General features: G+C 43.4%; 1 protein-coding gene across 1 annotated transcript; it reads left to right on the forward strand.

Annotated features, from left to right (window-relative positions):
- Positions 1-8,920: 8,920 nt before the first annotated feature.
- On the forward strand, positions 8,921-9,817 carry LOC126383524 (uncharacterized; the record flags this gene model as incomplete). The annotated part of the gene is made up of 1 exon (XM_050034056.1): positions 8,921-9,817. A coding segment is annotated over one exon (897 nt), but the record flags the coding sequence as incomplete, so codon positions are not given.
- Between the last annotated feature and the right edge of the window lie 3,096 nt (positions 9,818-12,913).

Consider the following 12,913-nt stretch of genomic DNA (forward strand, 5'->3'; position numbering starts at 1 on the left):
AGAGCTGAGATTTATCTGTGATGTGATTAAGAGGTGCATTTGAAGAAAAGCTGTCCTCTAAGAATATCACATTAAAGCCCAGCTAGACCTTCAGAAACTGAATCGATTTACACTGTGAGCTACTGAGGTCGACCATAACCCAATACTGTACACACAGACAGAGAGGGGGAGAGAGGAACACATCCACCATGCAATGTATGCATGTTTGCATGTGGGCCTCTCTGATCTGGTGTTGCTTCATAACGTTAGCTTGAGTAATTTGCAAATGGAAGCGAGCTAATTTTCCTTCCACATCAGCTGGAGTCTGGATGAATAATGCTCACACTACCCCATATCAGCCTGATTATAACCTGACGTGGCATCATATGGTGTTGGCTGGGGTTGTAAACAACGAGTATCGTATGGGATAACCCATCATTTTATCTCATGTAGTTTGCCATAGTGGATGACAACTGACGCCACATCTGGGATGCCTCACGACATCCCAACAGAAAGTCGAGCGTGTTTGATTTTCTTTTGTCTTCCACAACTTCTCCCGTCTCATCCATCACTTTGACCAATAGTAACAAAGAGTGATCTGCTGCTGTAGACAACTGTACAGCGACAACACCCAGCCTTTTTGATATTTCCTCTAGGGATGTTACAACACAGAGTAAAAAAATATATATATAAAATATATACAAGCCTTTATTTCTTATTCACTATGTAGTTTTCTACTTTTTACTCCCGTTTGTCCTGTTAAATTCAATGCAAACTCAACACTTACCATTTTGTTTGAGAGAATCCCTTCATTTTCTTAACAGGCTTCTATTGTGAAATATTTGCAGGAAGATACTGCAGTGACTTACATAGTTTGCATGCGGTACTTCAAATGTAGCTCCTCCCATCTGATGTTGCTTTTAGCGTTACTACAAAAACAGTTCAGCTGCCACAGTTACTGAAATAATACTACTACTAATAAAATAGTACAAGTTCAAGTTCAAAAGTTTTCATTGTCAATTTGCTATATGTGCATGACATACATGTGTATGCATACATGCATGTGTACATCCCACCCAAGGCAACTGCTGAAGTTCCATGTGAAGTTCTCTTGCTAAGATACAGACTAAACATCCTGAGGCACTATTGATAATATCAGGAGACTTCAACCATGTTTCCCTCTCCTCTCACCAGACTGGATTTACACAGTTTGTTAACTGTCCAACCAGAGAAAATAAAACCCTTGATCTGCTGTATGCCAATGTCAAAGAAGCTTACAGAGCCACTGCCTTACCACCACTGGGCAGGTCAGATCACAACTTGGTTCTTCTGCAGACATGTTACAAACCCTGTGTGTGGAGGCAGTCTGCAACTAAACTCACAGTCAGTAAATGGACACCATAGGCTACTGAGGTTCTAAGAGACTGCTTTGAATGCACAGACTGGGATGTGCTACTGGAAATAGAGGAGAACATCATGGACATTGATAGACAGGTTGACTGTTTTACTGATTACATCAACTTCTGGAGAGACACAGTCATACCTACAAAGACTGTATGCTGTTTCCACAATAACAAACCTTGGATTACCAGTGACATAAAGGCAATCCTCAATGAGAAGAAGGCAGCTTTTAGAGATGGTGACAAAGCACGGCTCAAACAAGTGCAACATGAGTTGAAGAAGAGACTTAAGATGGCAAAGGTGGAATACAAAAAGAAACTGGAGAGGAATCTACAACACAGCAACATCCGTGAAATGTGGAGAGGAGTCAACACCATCTCTGGTTACAACAACAAGAAAAGACAGCCAGTGGTGGGTGATGCAGAAAGAGCTGATGAACTCAATCAGTTCTTCAATAGATTCAATACGGCAGCCACTCCCACTTCCAATGCTGCTTCTCCTCCTCCTCCTCCTCCTCCTCCTCCATCACCTCCACCTCCACAACTTGTGTACAACTCTAATGTGGCAGCCACCCCCCCTCTTACACCTGTGCCTCCACCCTTGTCTGTCACAGAGATGGGGGTGAGGTTGGAGCTGGGAAGATTTTGCTCTGGGAAGGCTGCTGGCCCAGATGGTGTGTGTCCAAGGCTCCTCAAAGACTGTGCTGCCCAACTGTGTCAACCTCTCCACAAGATCTTCAACCTCAGTCTACAGTTGGGGCGGGTGCCAGCACTGTGGAAGACTTCCTGTGTTGTGCCGGTACCAAAAATTAAATGTCCAGCTGAACTTAATGACTTCAGACCAGTAGCCCTCACTTCGTACATCATGAAGACTTTGGAGCGGCTGATTCTACGCCTACTGAGACTTGAGGTCAAAGACAAACTCGAGCCCCTGCAGTTTGCATACAAACAATACATTGGAGTGAACAATGCTGTCCTCTACATGCTTCACCGTGCCCTAGCTCATCTGGAGGAACCTGGCTCTTATATGAGAATCATGTTCTTTGATTTTTCAAGAGCATTCAACACCATCCAACCCAACATACTCAAAGACAAGCTCACAGAGATGGCAGTGGATCCTTCCTTTATCTCCTGGATCACAGATTACCTGACAGGAAGGCCACAGTATGTCAGGTTGGGCAGCATGGGGGCTCCACAAGGGACTGTCCTGGCTCCATTCCTGTTCACACTCTACATGGCGGACTTCAAATACAACTCTGAGTCCTGCCACATCCAGAAATACTCGGACGACACTGCTATTGTGGCTTGTATCAGGAATGGGCAGGAGTCTGAATATAGGGATCTGATAAAAGCCTTCAGTGACTGGAGTCGCAAGAACTGTCTCCTCCTGAACACCTCAGAGACCAAGGAAATGATCATAGATTTCTGCAGGTCCAAGCCCCCTCTTCAGCCAGTGAATACCTGTGGGGTGGACATCGAGGTGGTGCCAAGCTATAAGTATCTAGGTGTACACCTGGATAATAAGTTGGACTGGTCCCTAAACACAGACGCTCTCTACAAAAAGGGGCAGAGCCGCCTCTTTCTTTTGAGGAAGCTCAGATCTCTCAACATCTGTAGTAAGATGCTGCAGATGTTTTATCAGTCTGTGGTGGCAAGTGTGTTGTTTTATGCTGCAGTCTGCTGGGGAGGAAGCATCAGACACAAAGATGCAAGGCGGTTGGACAAACTAGTCAAAAGAGCTGGCTCTGTGATTGGAGTCAGGTTGGACACACTGGAAGAGGTGGTGGAGAAATGCACACTGAAGATGTTTGAGGCCATCATGAACAACCCAGATCATCGTAAGTCCGGGGTGGGGGTTTGTAGTCTGTGAGGATTTGGATGCCCCTCCAGAGACTCTGTGCATCTCTAGTGTTGCTGAAATGTCCAGATATTTTCTTGCTGTATTGAAGTTTGGCTTCCCTGATTCCACGGGACAGGTCAGCTCTAGCTGTTGCAAGGCCTGCAGTGTCACCGGCCCTAAAGGCTGCATCCCGAGCCCTCAGGAGCCTGTGAACCCCTCTTGGGCTCCTGCACTAGCCTTTTATGCTCCCTTGCATGTAGTGTAAGCTAAGTCCAAAGTGTTGTCTCCTCTAGGACAATGTTTTTGTTCTGCGCATCACGCATGCACGGTGTCTAGCAAACCTCTGTCGGATCGGCTCCCGAAAAATTGCCTTCTTTAACATTTTTTATCCTCTTTTTTTATCTAACTTTTAACTGGCATACTCTTGGTAAACTGTTTTTACCCTTTACACAATCTCTCTACGTGACCACTGTTGCAAAACAGTTCATCTCCAAGCAAAAATTGACCACCTTCAACTGCACAAAACCGCCCTCAACACTGCCTGCTCTGCCTACTTGTCAAACCTCATCCACACTAGCTCCAATAACCAAAAGGCTCTTTTTTCCACCATCAACAAACTCCTCAATCCCAGCGACATTTCAAACTCATTCACCACTGAAAGATGCAATTCTTTCCTCTCTTTCTTTCAATCCAAAATTGAAACCATCTACAGTTCCCTATCCTCCTACCCCATCACCCATTCCTCCTCTCTCCCCCCTGCTCCTCTTATCACCTCTCCACTCTCTAGATTGTCTCTCCAGCTGATTTGTTCAAAATCATCTCAACCATGAAATCCTCCACCTGCATCCTAGAGTCCATCCCATCCTCCTTAGTTAAACACTGCTTCCCCATCATCTCCCCAATTATCTCAGGGATCATCAACTACTCCCTCAACTTTTCCACTGTTCCCGCATCACTAAAACTGGCTGCTGTAACCCCCATCATCAAGAAACCTGGACTCAACCCTGACAGCATCAATAATTTCCAGCCCATTTCCAACCTCCCATTCCTGTCTAAAATCCTGGAACATGTTGTCGCCTCACAAATCAAAGCCCATAACTCAGTAACCTCTATGAACAATTTCAATCCGGATTCCGTACCCACCACAACACAGAAAATGCCCTCCTCAAAGTAACAAACGACCTTCTCCTCGCCTCAGACTCCGGCCAACTCTCCATCCTCATCCTCCTGGACCTCACTGCTGCCTTTGATACCATTAACCACTCCATCTTATTCTCCCGCCTACAATCTCTCCTCAACATCACAGATGATGCCCTCACCTGGCTCCAATCATACCGCCCTGAAAGGAAGCAATTCATCTTCATCAACAACTGCTCCTCCTCAACTGCCCCCTTGTCCCAAGGTATCCCCCAGGGTTCAGTGCTTGGTTCTCCCTCTTCATCCTCTACCTCCTTCTCCTCGGTCAGATCATCCGTTGTCACGGCCTCCGTTTCCACTGTTACGCTGATGACATCCAGCTCTACATCTCCACCAAATCCATCACCTCTCAGACTCACTTCACCCTCTCAAACTGTCTCTCTGATATCAGACACTGGATGCAAACAAATCTCCTCAAACTCAATTACGACAAATCAGACTTACTCATAATTGGTCCAAATTCCCTCACCCTGACAGCCAAAGACTTCCATCTCTCTATCGACAACTCCACCCTCTCCCCCTCCCCTCACTGCCGCAACCTTGGAGTCATCTTTGACAGCAATCTCTCCTTCAACCACCACATCAAGCAAGTCACCAAATCAGCATTCCACAATCTCAAAAACAGAGCCCGCCTTCGCCCCTCTCTCTTCTTCCCTGCAGCTGAAACCCTCACTCATGCTTTTATTACATCTTGTATCGATTACTGCAACAGTATCCTCTACGGCACAACCTCCAATCTCCTCATAAACTTCAGTATATCCAGAACTCTGCTGCCCGCCTCCTCTCCCACACACACTCCCATGACCACATCACCCCTGTCCTCCAGAACCTACACTGGCTCCCTGTTCCTTACCGTATCCAATTCAAAATCCTCCTACTCACCCACAAAGCACTTCACAACCAGGCTCCCTCCTACCTTAAAGACCTTTTCCAACCCTACACCCCTTCCTGCACCCTCTGCTCCTCTGACGTCAACTTCCCCACTGTACCTAGGACCTAGGACGCCGCACCTGGGGGGACCGAGCTTTCTCTGTTGCTGCCCCCACCCTCTGGAACTCCCTCCCACAACACATCCGTGGCTGCACAGACCTCACCTTCTTCAAGACTCAACTCAAAACATTCCTGTTCCGCTCTGCATTTAATTTGTAATCCCACCTACTTTATTCTTGCTCTTCCCTTGCACTCTTACTGTTATTAGGAACCTCGGCCTAAGAGGCTTGTTCATCTCATCGAGACCTACAAATCATGCGCTGACACCCCTGACTTAAATCCAACAGGAAGTGAGCTATTTGCCCTTTCAAAGTAAGATTTTGCCTGAAAAATGCTCTCTCTTCAAAAAATATCTTCTCCTAGACCATTTATCGTATCGGCTTCAAACTCGCACACATGACAACTTTGTCATTCTCGAAAGGTTTGGATTTTATGGGCTCTCAAAGGTGACATGTTACAAAACCTCCTGACGATTTTTGCGCCACCTAGACACACTAAAATGGCCTCTGTGGCCCATAGGAATTGTGTAGAAAGATCAAACCAAAACTGGCTTGTTCGTCTCATCAAGACCTACAAATTACGCACTGACACCCCTAACCTAAATCCAACAGGAAGTGAGCTATTTGCCCTTTCAAAGTAAGATGTCGTTTTTCAAAAATTCTCTCTCTCAAAAAATATTTACTCCTACACTGTTTATAGTATCGGCTTCAAAAAATATTTACTCCTACACTGTTTATAGTATCGGCTTCAAACTCACACACATGACAGCTCTCCCCCTGGTGAGCTGTCATGTTTGGTTTGGATTTTATAAGCGCTCAAAAGTGCAGGACACAAAACCTCATGACTCCACAAACATAAAAACCTATATGTCTGCATTCGGGACGAGTGTATCTCTCTGCTGGTATGCTCAGACCGACGATTGGACCCACGGTTTGGGAATTAAAGGGAGGAGTTCCAGACATTTTAAAGCCATCTCCATCTGCCTGGTCTCACACAGCTTGTCTCTCCCTCTCAGTGACGGACTCAGGATGTTTGAAGGGCAGGGGTGAAAAGGAACAAAGGGCACCTACTGCATGACATGGGGTCCCATTGGTGCACAAAAAAACAAAATTTGACCCCCTAAACATGCTCAAAAACTCACCAAAATTGGCACGCATGTCAGTACTGGCGAAAAAATTGAAATGAAAAATGAAAAAAGTAACCCCAAAAGTGCCAAAATGGGCTCTCTAGCGCCACCTAGACACACTAAAATGGCCACTGCGGCCCGTAGGAATGTCGTAGAAAGATCAAACCAAAACTGGTTTGTTCGTCTCATCAAGACCTACAAATCACGCCCTGACGAGCCTGACCTAAACCCAACAGGAAGTGAATCTTCATTTGAAACTGCATCTACACATTATATATCAGTGTTTTCCATCTCCCACACACTACTACAGCCTTTATTACTGATAATACTGTTGCTACTTTTGTGATTATGACTGTTAAATACATATTGTAATGTACTGTAATATAAAGTCCCTCTATTGCCAAAAATGACCTTGTGTACCCTTGACATTGCTTCTTTTATTGACATTTCGACTCTTACGAATAATTCGCACTGTCTGCGTGAGCTGGAGGCCGAAACGGCGTGAGTCCGAGGTCCCACCCAATGCTGCCTGCAGCTTTAATTATTATTATTAATAATAATCCAATGACATCATGCACATCATGCAAGACAAAGACAACCAGTGATGATTCGTCGTGGACCAACCTGTTGTCTGTCATGTCTGTCGGTCAAGTCACAGCATGATTTTATGACTCCATAATCACCTCATCTGACATAGTGACTGTTAGAATGGACAAAAATGTCATGTATTCCGAACCCAGCATAAGTTGATAATCACTAAAGACAGTTAGCATTGTTAGCTAGCTAGCAATTTGTCTGTGGAAGCAAACAAGCTAATGGTAACTAATATTAGCCAGCTAAGACCACAATATCAGAAGATATTTCACATTTTTATTTTGTTTTGTTTTTTACACTACCGGGGGCACTGAAATTATGATATGGGGTGAGACTGAATTACTATTTATAAGACCACAAGGGAGACAAGAATTACCTAGTTAGCATAGCCCATGTCCTAGAGGCAGAGAGTGAGTCACTCTCTGCCTCTAGGACACTACTTTCCTGGGAGGAGAACAGATGGCAGATGGACCTGAGCACTTGTAGAAGCTCAGATTCAGCCAGTGCAAACCCAGCCGCGGAGCTGACAGCAGGCTGGTGGCCAGAAGAAGCGTGAGGTATAACCCGTGCATCGTCAGCTACAGAAAGTTTGCTGGTCAGACAAGAACACGGCAGTCAAGATTTGTCCTCCAGAATGCTCTTGTTCGTTCTTAATTCAAGTTGCTACAGGGCACTAATTGGTCATTCGTTTACGTTAGCGGACTCCATTTAGTGCAGCACACTGTTGGCACTGTAGAGAGGCAATACACTTGGGAATACACCTATTGTCATATCCTTTGGATTTTCGTTTGGAAAATTTATCATGAGTCGAAGAAGGACACGTTTTCAAGTTAGGCCTACCTTACAACCTTTTCATTCATTAGCAATAAAAAAAACAATAATACATGTAAAAATTAATATACAGAACCTGTATTCAGTTTTGTATTTTATATTCGTCCACTTGAATCTTGCTTTTCAGAGCATCTAACCCTATTTAGACAATTGTGTGGGGAGGTTAAATTTAGAGGAAATACAATTTTAATACATAATACGTGAACAAATGTTTCTTGTGAAGTTGCTGATGAGTTTTTACTGCCTGTTACAACAGTAGAAACTGTATTTCTATCAGAACACAGACAGAAGTCATCACAAACATGTTGAACATGATGAAAGATTTCAGAGAGAACTGATGAAATGTTCTATCTAAAGACAGAGCAGGATCTGTCTCTTAGACCCCATCCCAACTAGGCTACTTACCTTTAGTTAACACTCATATTAGATATGATCAATATATCTTTATTAACAGGCTATGTACCACAGTCTTTTAAAGTAGCTGTAATTAAACCTCTCCTAAAAATGCTCACCCTGGATCCAGAGGTGTTAGCCAACTATAGACCAATATCTAATCTTCCCTTTCTTTCAAAGATCCTTGAGAAAGTAGTCGCAGACCAGCTGCGTGATTTTCTCCTTGATAATTTATTTGAGGAATTCTAGTCAGGATTTCGAGTGCATCATAGCACTGAGACAGCACTAGTTAAAATTACAAATGACCTTCTGATTGTTTCAGACAAAGGACTCGTCTCTGTACTTGTTTTATTAGATCTTAGTGCGGTGTTTGACACAATTGACCATCAAACTCTGCTACAGAGACTGGATCACTTAATTGGCCTAAAAGGTTCTGCACTAAGCTGGTTTAAATCTTATTTATCTGATCGTTTTCAGTTTGTTCATGTCCACGATGAATCATCCTTACATATTAAAGTTAGTTTTGGAGTTCCACAAGGTTCTGTGCTTGGACCAATCCTATTCACTCTATATATGCTTCCTTTTGGTTACATCATTAGAAATCACTCTGTAAATTTCCATTGTTATGCGGATGATACACAATTGTATTTATCAATGAAGCCAGAAGAAAGTAATCAATTAACTAAACTTCATAACTGCCTGAAAGACATAAAAATCTGGATGAGCACCAATTTCCTTATGTTAAATTCAGACAAAACTGAAGTTATTGTTCTTGGCCCCAAACAACTCAGAGACTCTTTATCTGATGACATAGTTTCTCTAGATCGCATTGCTCTGGCCTCTAGCACTACCGTAAGAAACCTCGGAGTAACATTCAATCAAGATTTGTCTTTTAATTCTCATTTAAAACAAATCTCACGGACTGCATTTTTTCATCTGCATAATATTGCAAAAATTAGGCCTATCCTGACCCGAAAAGATGCAGAAAAATTGGTCCACGCTTTTGTTACCTCTAGGCTGGATTACTGTAACTCCCTATTATCAGGTAGCTCTAATAAGTCTCTAAAAACTCTCCAGCTAATTCAGAATGCAGCTGCACGTGTACTGACAGGAACTAAGAAACGAGACCATATTTCTCCTGTTTTAGCTTCTCTGCACTGGCTCCCGGTAAAATCCAGAATTGAATTTAAAATCCTGCTGTTAACTTATAAAGCTCTACATGGTCAGGCACCGTCATATCTTAGAGAGCTCATAGTGCCATATTATCCCACCAGAACACTGCGCTCTGAGAATGCAGGGTTACTCGTGGTCCCTAAAGTCTCCAAAAGTAGATCAGGAGCCAGAGCCTTCAGCTATCAGGCTCCTCTCCTGTGGAATCATCTTCCTGTTGCAGTCCGGGAGGCAGACACCATCTCCACATTTGAGACTAGACTTAAGACTTTCCTCTTTGATAAAGCTTATAGTTAGGGCTGGCTCAGGCTTGCCTTGTAAAAGCCCCTAGTTAGGCTGACTTAGGCCTAGTCTGCCGGGGGACCTCCTATAATACACCGGGCACCTTCTCTCCTTCTCTCTCTCTCTCTTTCATGTCCTGTTACTACATCTTGCTACATCTCACTAACTCGGCTTCTTCTCCGGAGCCTTTGTGCTCCACTGTCTCGCAGGTTAACTTATATCACAGCGGTGCCTGGATAGTGCGACGTGTGTGGTTGCGCTGCTGCCGTGGTCCTGCCTGATGCCTCCTGCTGCTGCTGTTATCATTAGTCATACTTCTACTGTTATTATAATACACATATGATTATTGTCACATATGTATACTATCAGACATTTACATATACTTTCAACATATTGTACCACAATAACCAGAATAATAATTATAATATTATTATAATATCATTACTTTCATTAATGTTGTTGTAGGCTACTGTCATTACCATCTGTCCTGCATCTCTCTCTGTCTCTGTCTCTCTGTCTCTGTCTCTCTTTCTGTCTCATCGTGTCATACGGATTACTGTTAATTTATTATGTTGATCTATTCTGTACGACATCTCTTGCACGTCTGTCTGTCCTGGAAGAGGGATCCCTCCTCAGTTGCTCTTCCTGAGGTTTCTACTGTTTTTTTCCCCCGTTAAAGGGTTTTTTTTTGGGGAGTTTTTCCTTATCCGCTGCGAGGGTCCTAAGGACAGAGAGGTGTTGTATGCTGTAAAGCCCACCAAAGACAGGCCAGACAGTTTGTAATGAACTTTAAAATACTGCGTGCTTGCACAGAATGAGCAAGCAGGTAAACAATAGTGAAAGTCAGTTTCTGGGTTTGGGGACTGCAGGGACACGGGTTCAGTCCAATACTACTGGTGGGGCATGCCGGAGCAGAGAGCAGGTGAGTCACTGGCATCCGCTGAATACATACATACAGCAAACAGTTCAATAGTGTGCAGTATCATACAGGAGGCATTCACAGCACTGTAAAACAGATATAATAGAATAGGAGGAGGCTTCATCAGCCTGATGAGGACTCCTACGTGAGGCGAAACGTTGCTTATTTGTTTGGTGTGGGAATAAAGCACGGGACGTTGCTTATTTGTTTGGTGTGGGAATAAAGCACGGGAGCAGCAATACATCGTGTGCGACAAATCTTGATTTTCTTAAGTTTTTCCTTTGATGTCAGCACCGATTGGAAAAAGTTTATTCGGAGGATGTGCATTCTTTATATTTGTTTCATTAAATCATTTTAAATCTGTTTGTTTTGGAGAGGACTGTGGATAATTCGGCTCCTGGTAAAAACCTACTGAACAATGAACATTGAAGGAATTTTAACCAGGAGTAGTTTCAGCTGATTGTAATCTGCAGTCCTCACAGCTAGATACAACTAAATCCAACTATTCCACATTTATTTGAACACATTTCTCACTATTTTCATCATTTTTACAAGACAAAAAATAAATCGATTAATGGAAAAACGTCAGTGTTTGGACTTGTCATAATTTAAGCTGCTCTCTTGCATTGTTTGTACGTTTTCCTACAAAAAGTAATGGACCAAAACTGTTCATATCCCACATAATGATGAGCCAGTAATTAGTACATAACCCATGTATTTTGGAAGGCTGCTATCACATGACCAATGTGCTGACTGGAGTGAAGGAGGAAGCTGCCTTGAGCGGTCCAGTCAGGAGACAGGTTGGTGCAGTGGATGGGTCACAAAACACATTGTTCCCAAGCAGACGTGTGTTCAGTACCGTGTAAACTTTTAGTCATTTAAGGTACGTAATCACCTTATTGCTTTTTCTTATACCTGACCACAGTAACTTACTTGCCTAAACCCAACCTCTGTGCCTCTATGTTAATTATGTAACTGTATATTAAGGACGTAACGTCATATGTGGGGCACTAACTCTTAGGATATCATACGAACCGTTGTATGAAGATATGTGCAACCCAATTACTAGAGTACATGTTGGCACTGTATGATTATGCTAACCATGGATACATCACATTTGTATGTTATTATGTAGCAAATACTTTCCAACAACTGTGTTAAAGGGCCAGTGTGTAATATTTGGCATGGTTTATTGTCAAATCTGAATCTGAATATTCTACCCATTAATATGTTTATATAAGTGTATAATCGCTATGAAATAAAATTTGTTTGGTTTTCGTAGCCTTATAATTACGCTTTTATATATATATATATATATATATATATATATATAGCAAGGGCCTTGCTTTAGAGAGGTCGCCATCTTGCGCCGCCATGTATGTAAGGCAGCCCGAGCAGACAATCCAGCCAGCCAGAGAACGCGTTTCGCGTGTATAAATAAACCAACAAAGACAGCAGAAGGAAGGAAGAAGGAGGAGGAAGCAGCAGAGAGTGTTGAAAAGTAGTGAAAAGTTTTTTTAGTTATAAAGTTTGCGAATGGACCACACTTACCACGCAACAGAAGAGAATGAACCCGAACCGTCATCTGTGAGGAAAAGAAGACGCAACTTCACTCCTTGAGATGCACTCTCTGCGGCAATTTTCCTCCTGATGATATATCTAGCACCGAATCCCGTTCTGTGCAGCAAAATGGGAGCGGAGGATTCAGCCTCTCTTCTCGCCCGCTCAGCATCCAAGTTCCTCATTGGTGTGCTCCGGATCAGACAGGTATGGCTCTGGGTCTGTGTCCGCTACAAGAAACTCTTCAAAATCGCGTTCAAAGTCGTCCATTGCAGCTACTATAGTCCGGAGATATTGCTAGGCTAAATAAACAGCTGAGCTCTGTTTACAGGCTACGCTGTCAGTCAGTGTGCGGGCTGGAAATTGGTGGAGCAGAGAGGGGAGGGGGTACCCGCTAGATACTGTAAACGAGTAAGTGTGTATGAACTGTGTGTGTTACGCTAGAAGAGTCAGAGTTTGGGACGGAGTCTTTTACCCCCTGGAGTGTTACCGGAGTTTTTGGAGTGCTCAAATAAACGGGCCTTTTTCCCGAACGCTACTCTGGTCTCCTGCTCGTGAGGGTTTCATTAGAATATCGTAACATGGTTTAGATTTCTAAATAAACATTCACCTCGTCGATAGATAGACCTACT

This window comes from Epinephelus moara, chromosome 22, assembly GCF_006386435.1.
Source record: "Epinephelus moara isolate mb chromosome 22, YSFRI_EMoa_1.0, whole genome shotgun sequence".
Taxonomy (NCBI): domain Eukaryota; kingdom Metazoa; phylum Chordata; class Actinopteri; order Perciformes; family Serranidae; genus Epinephelus; species Epinephelus moara.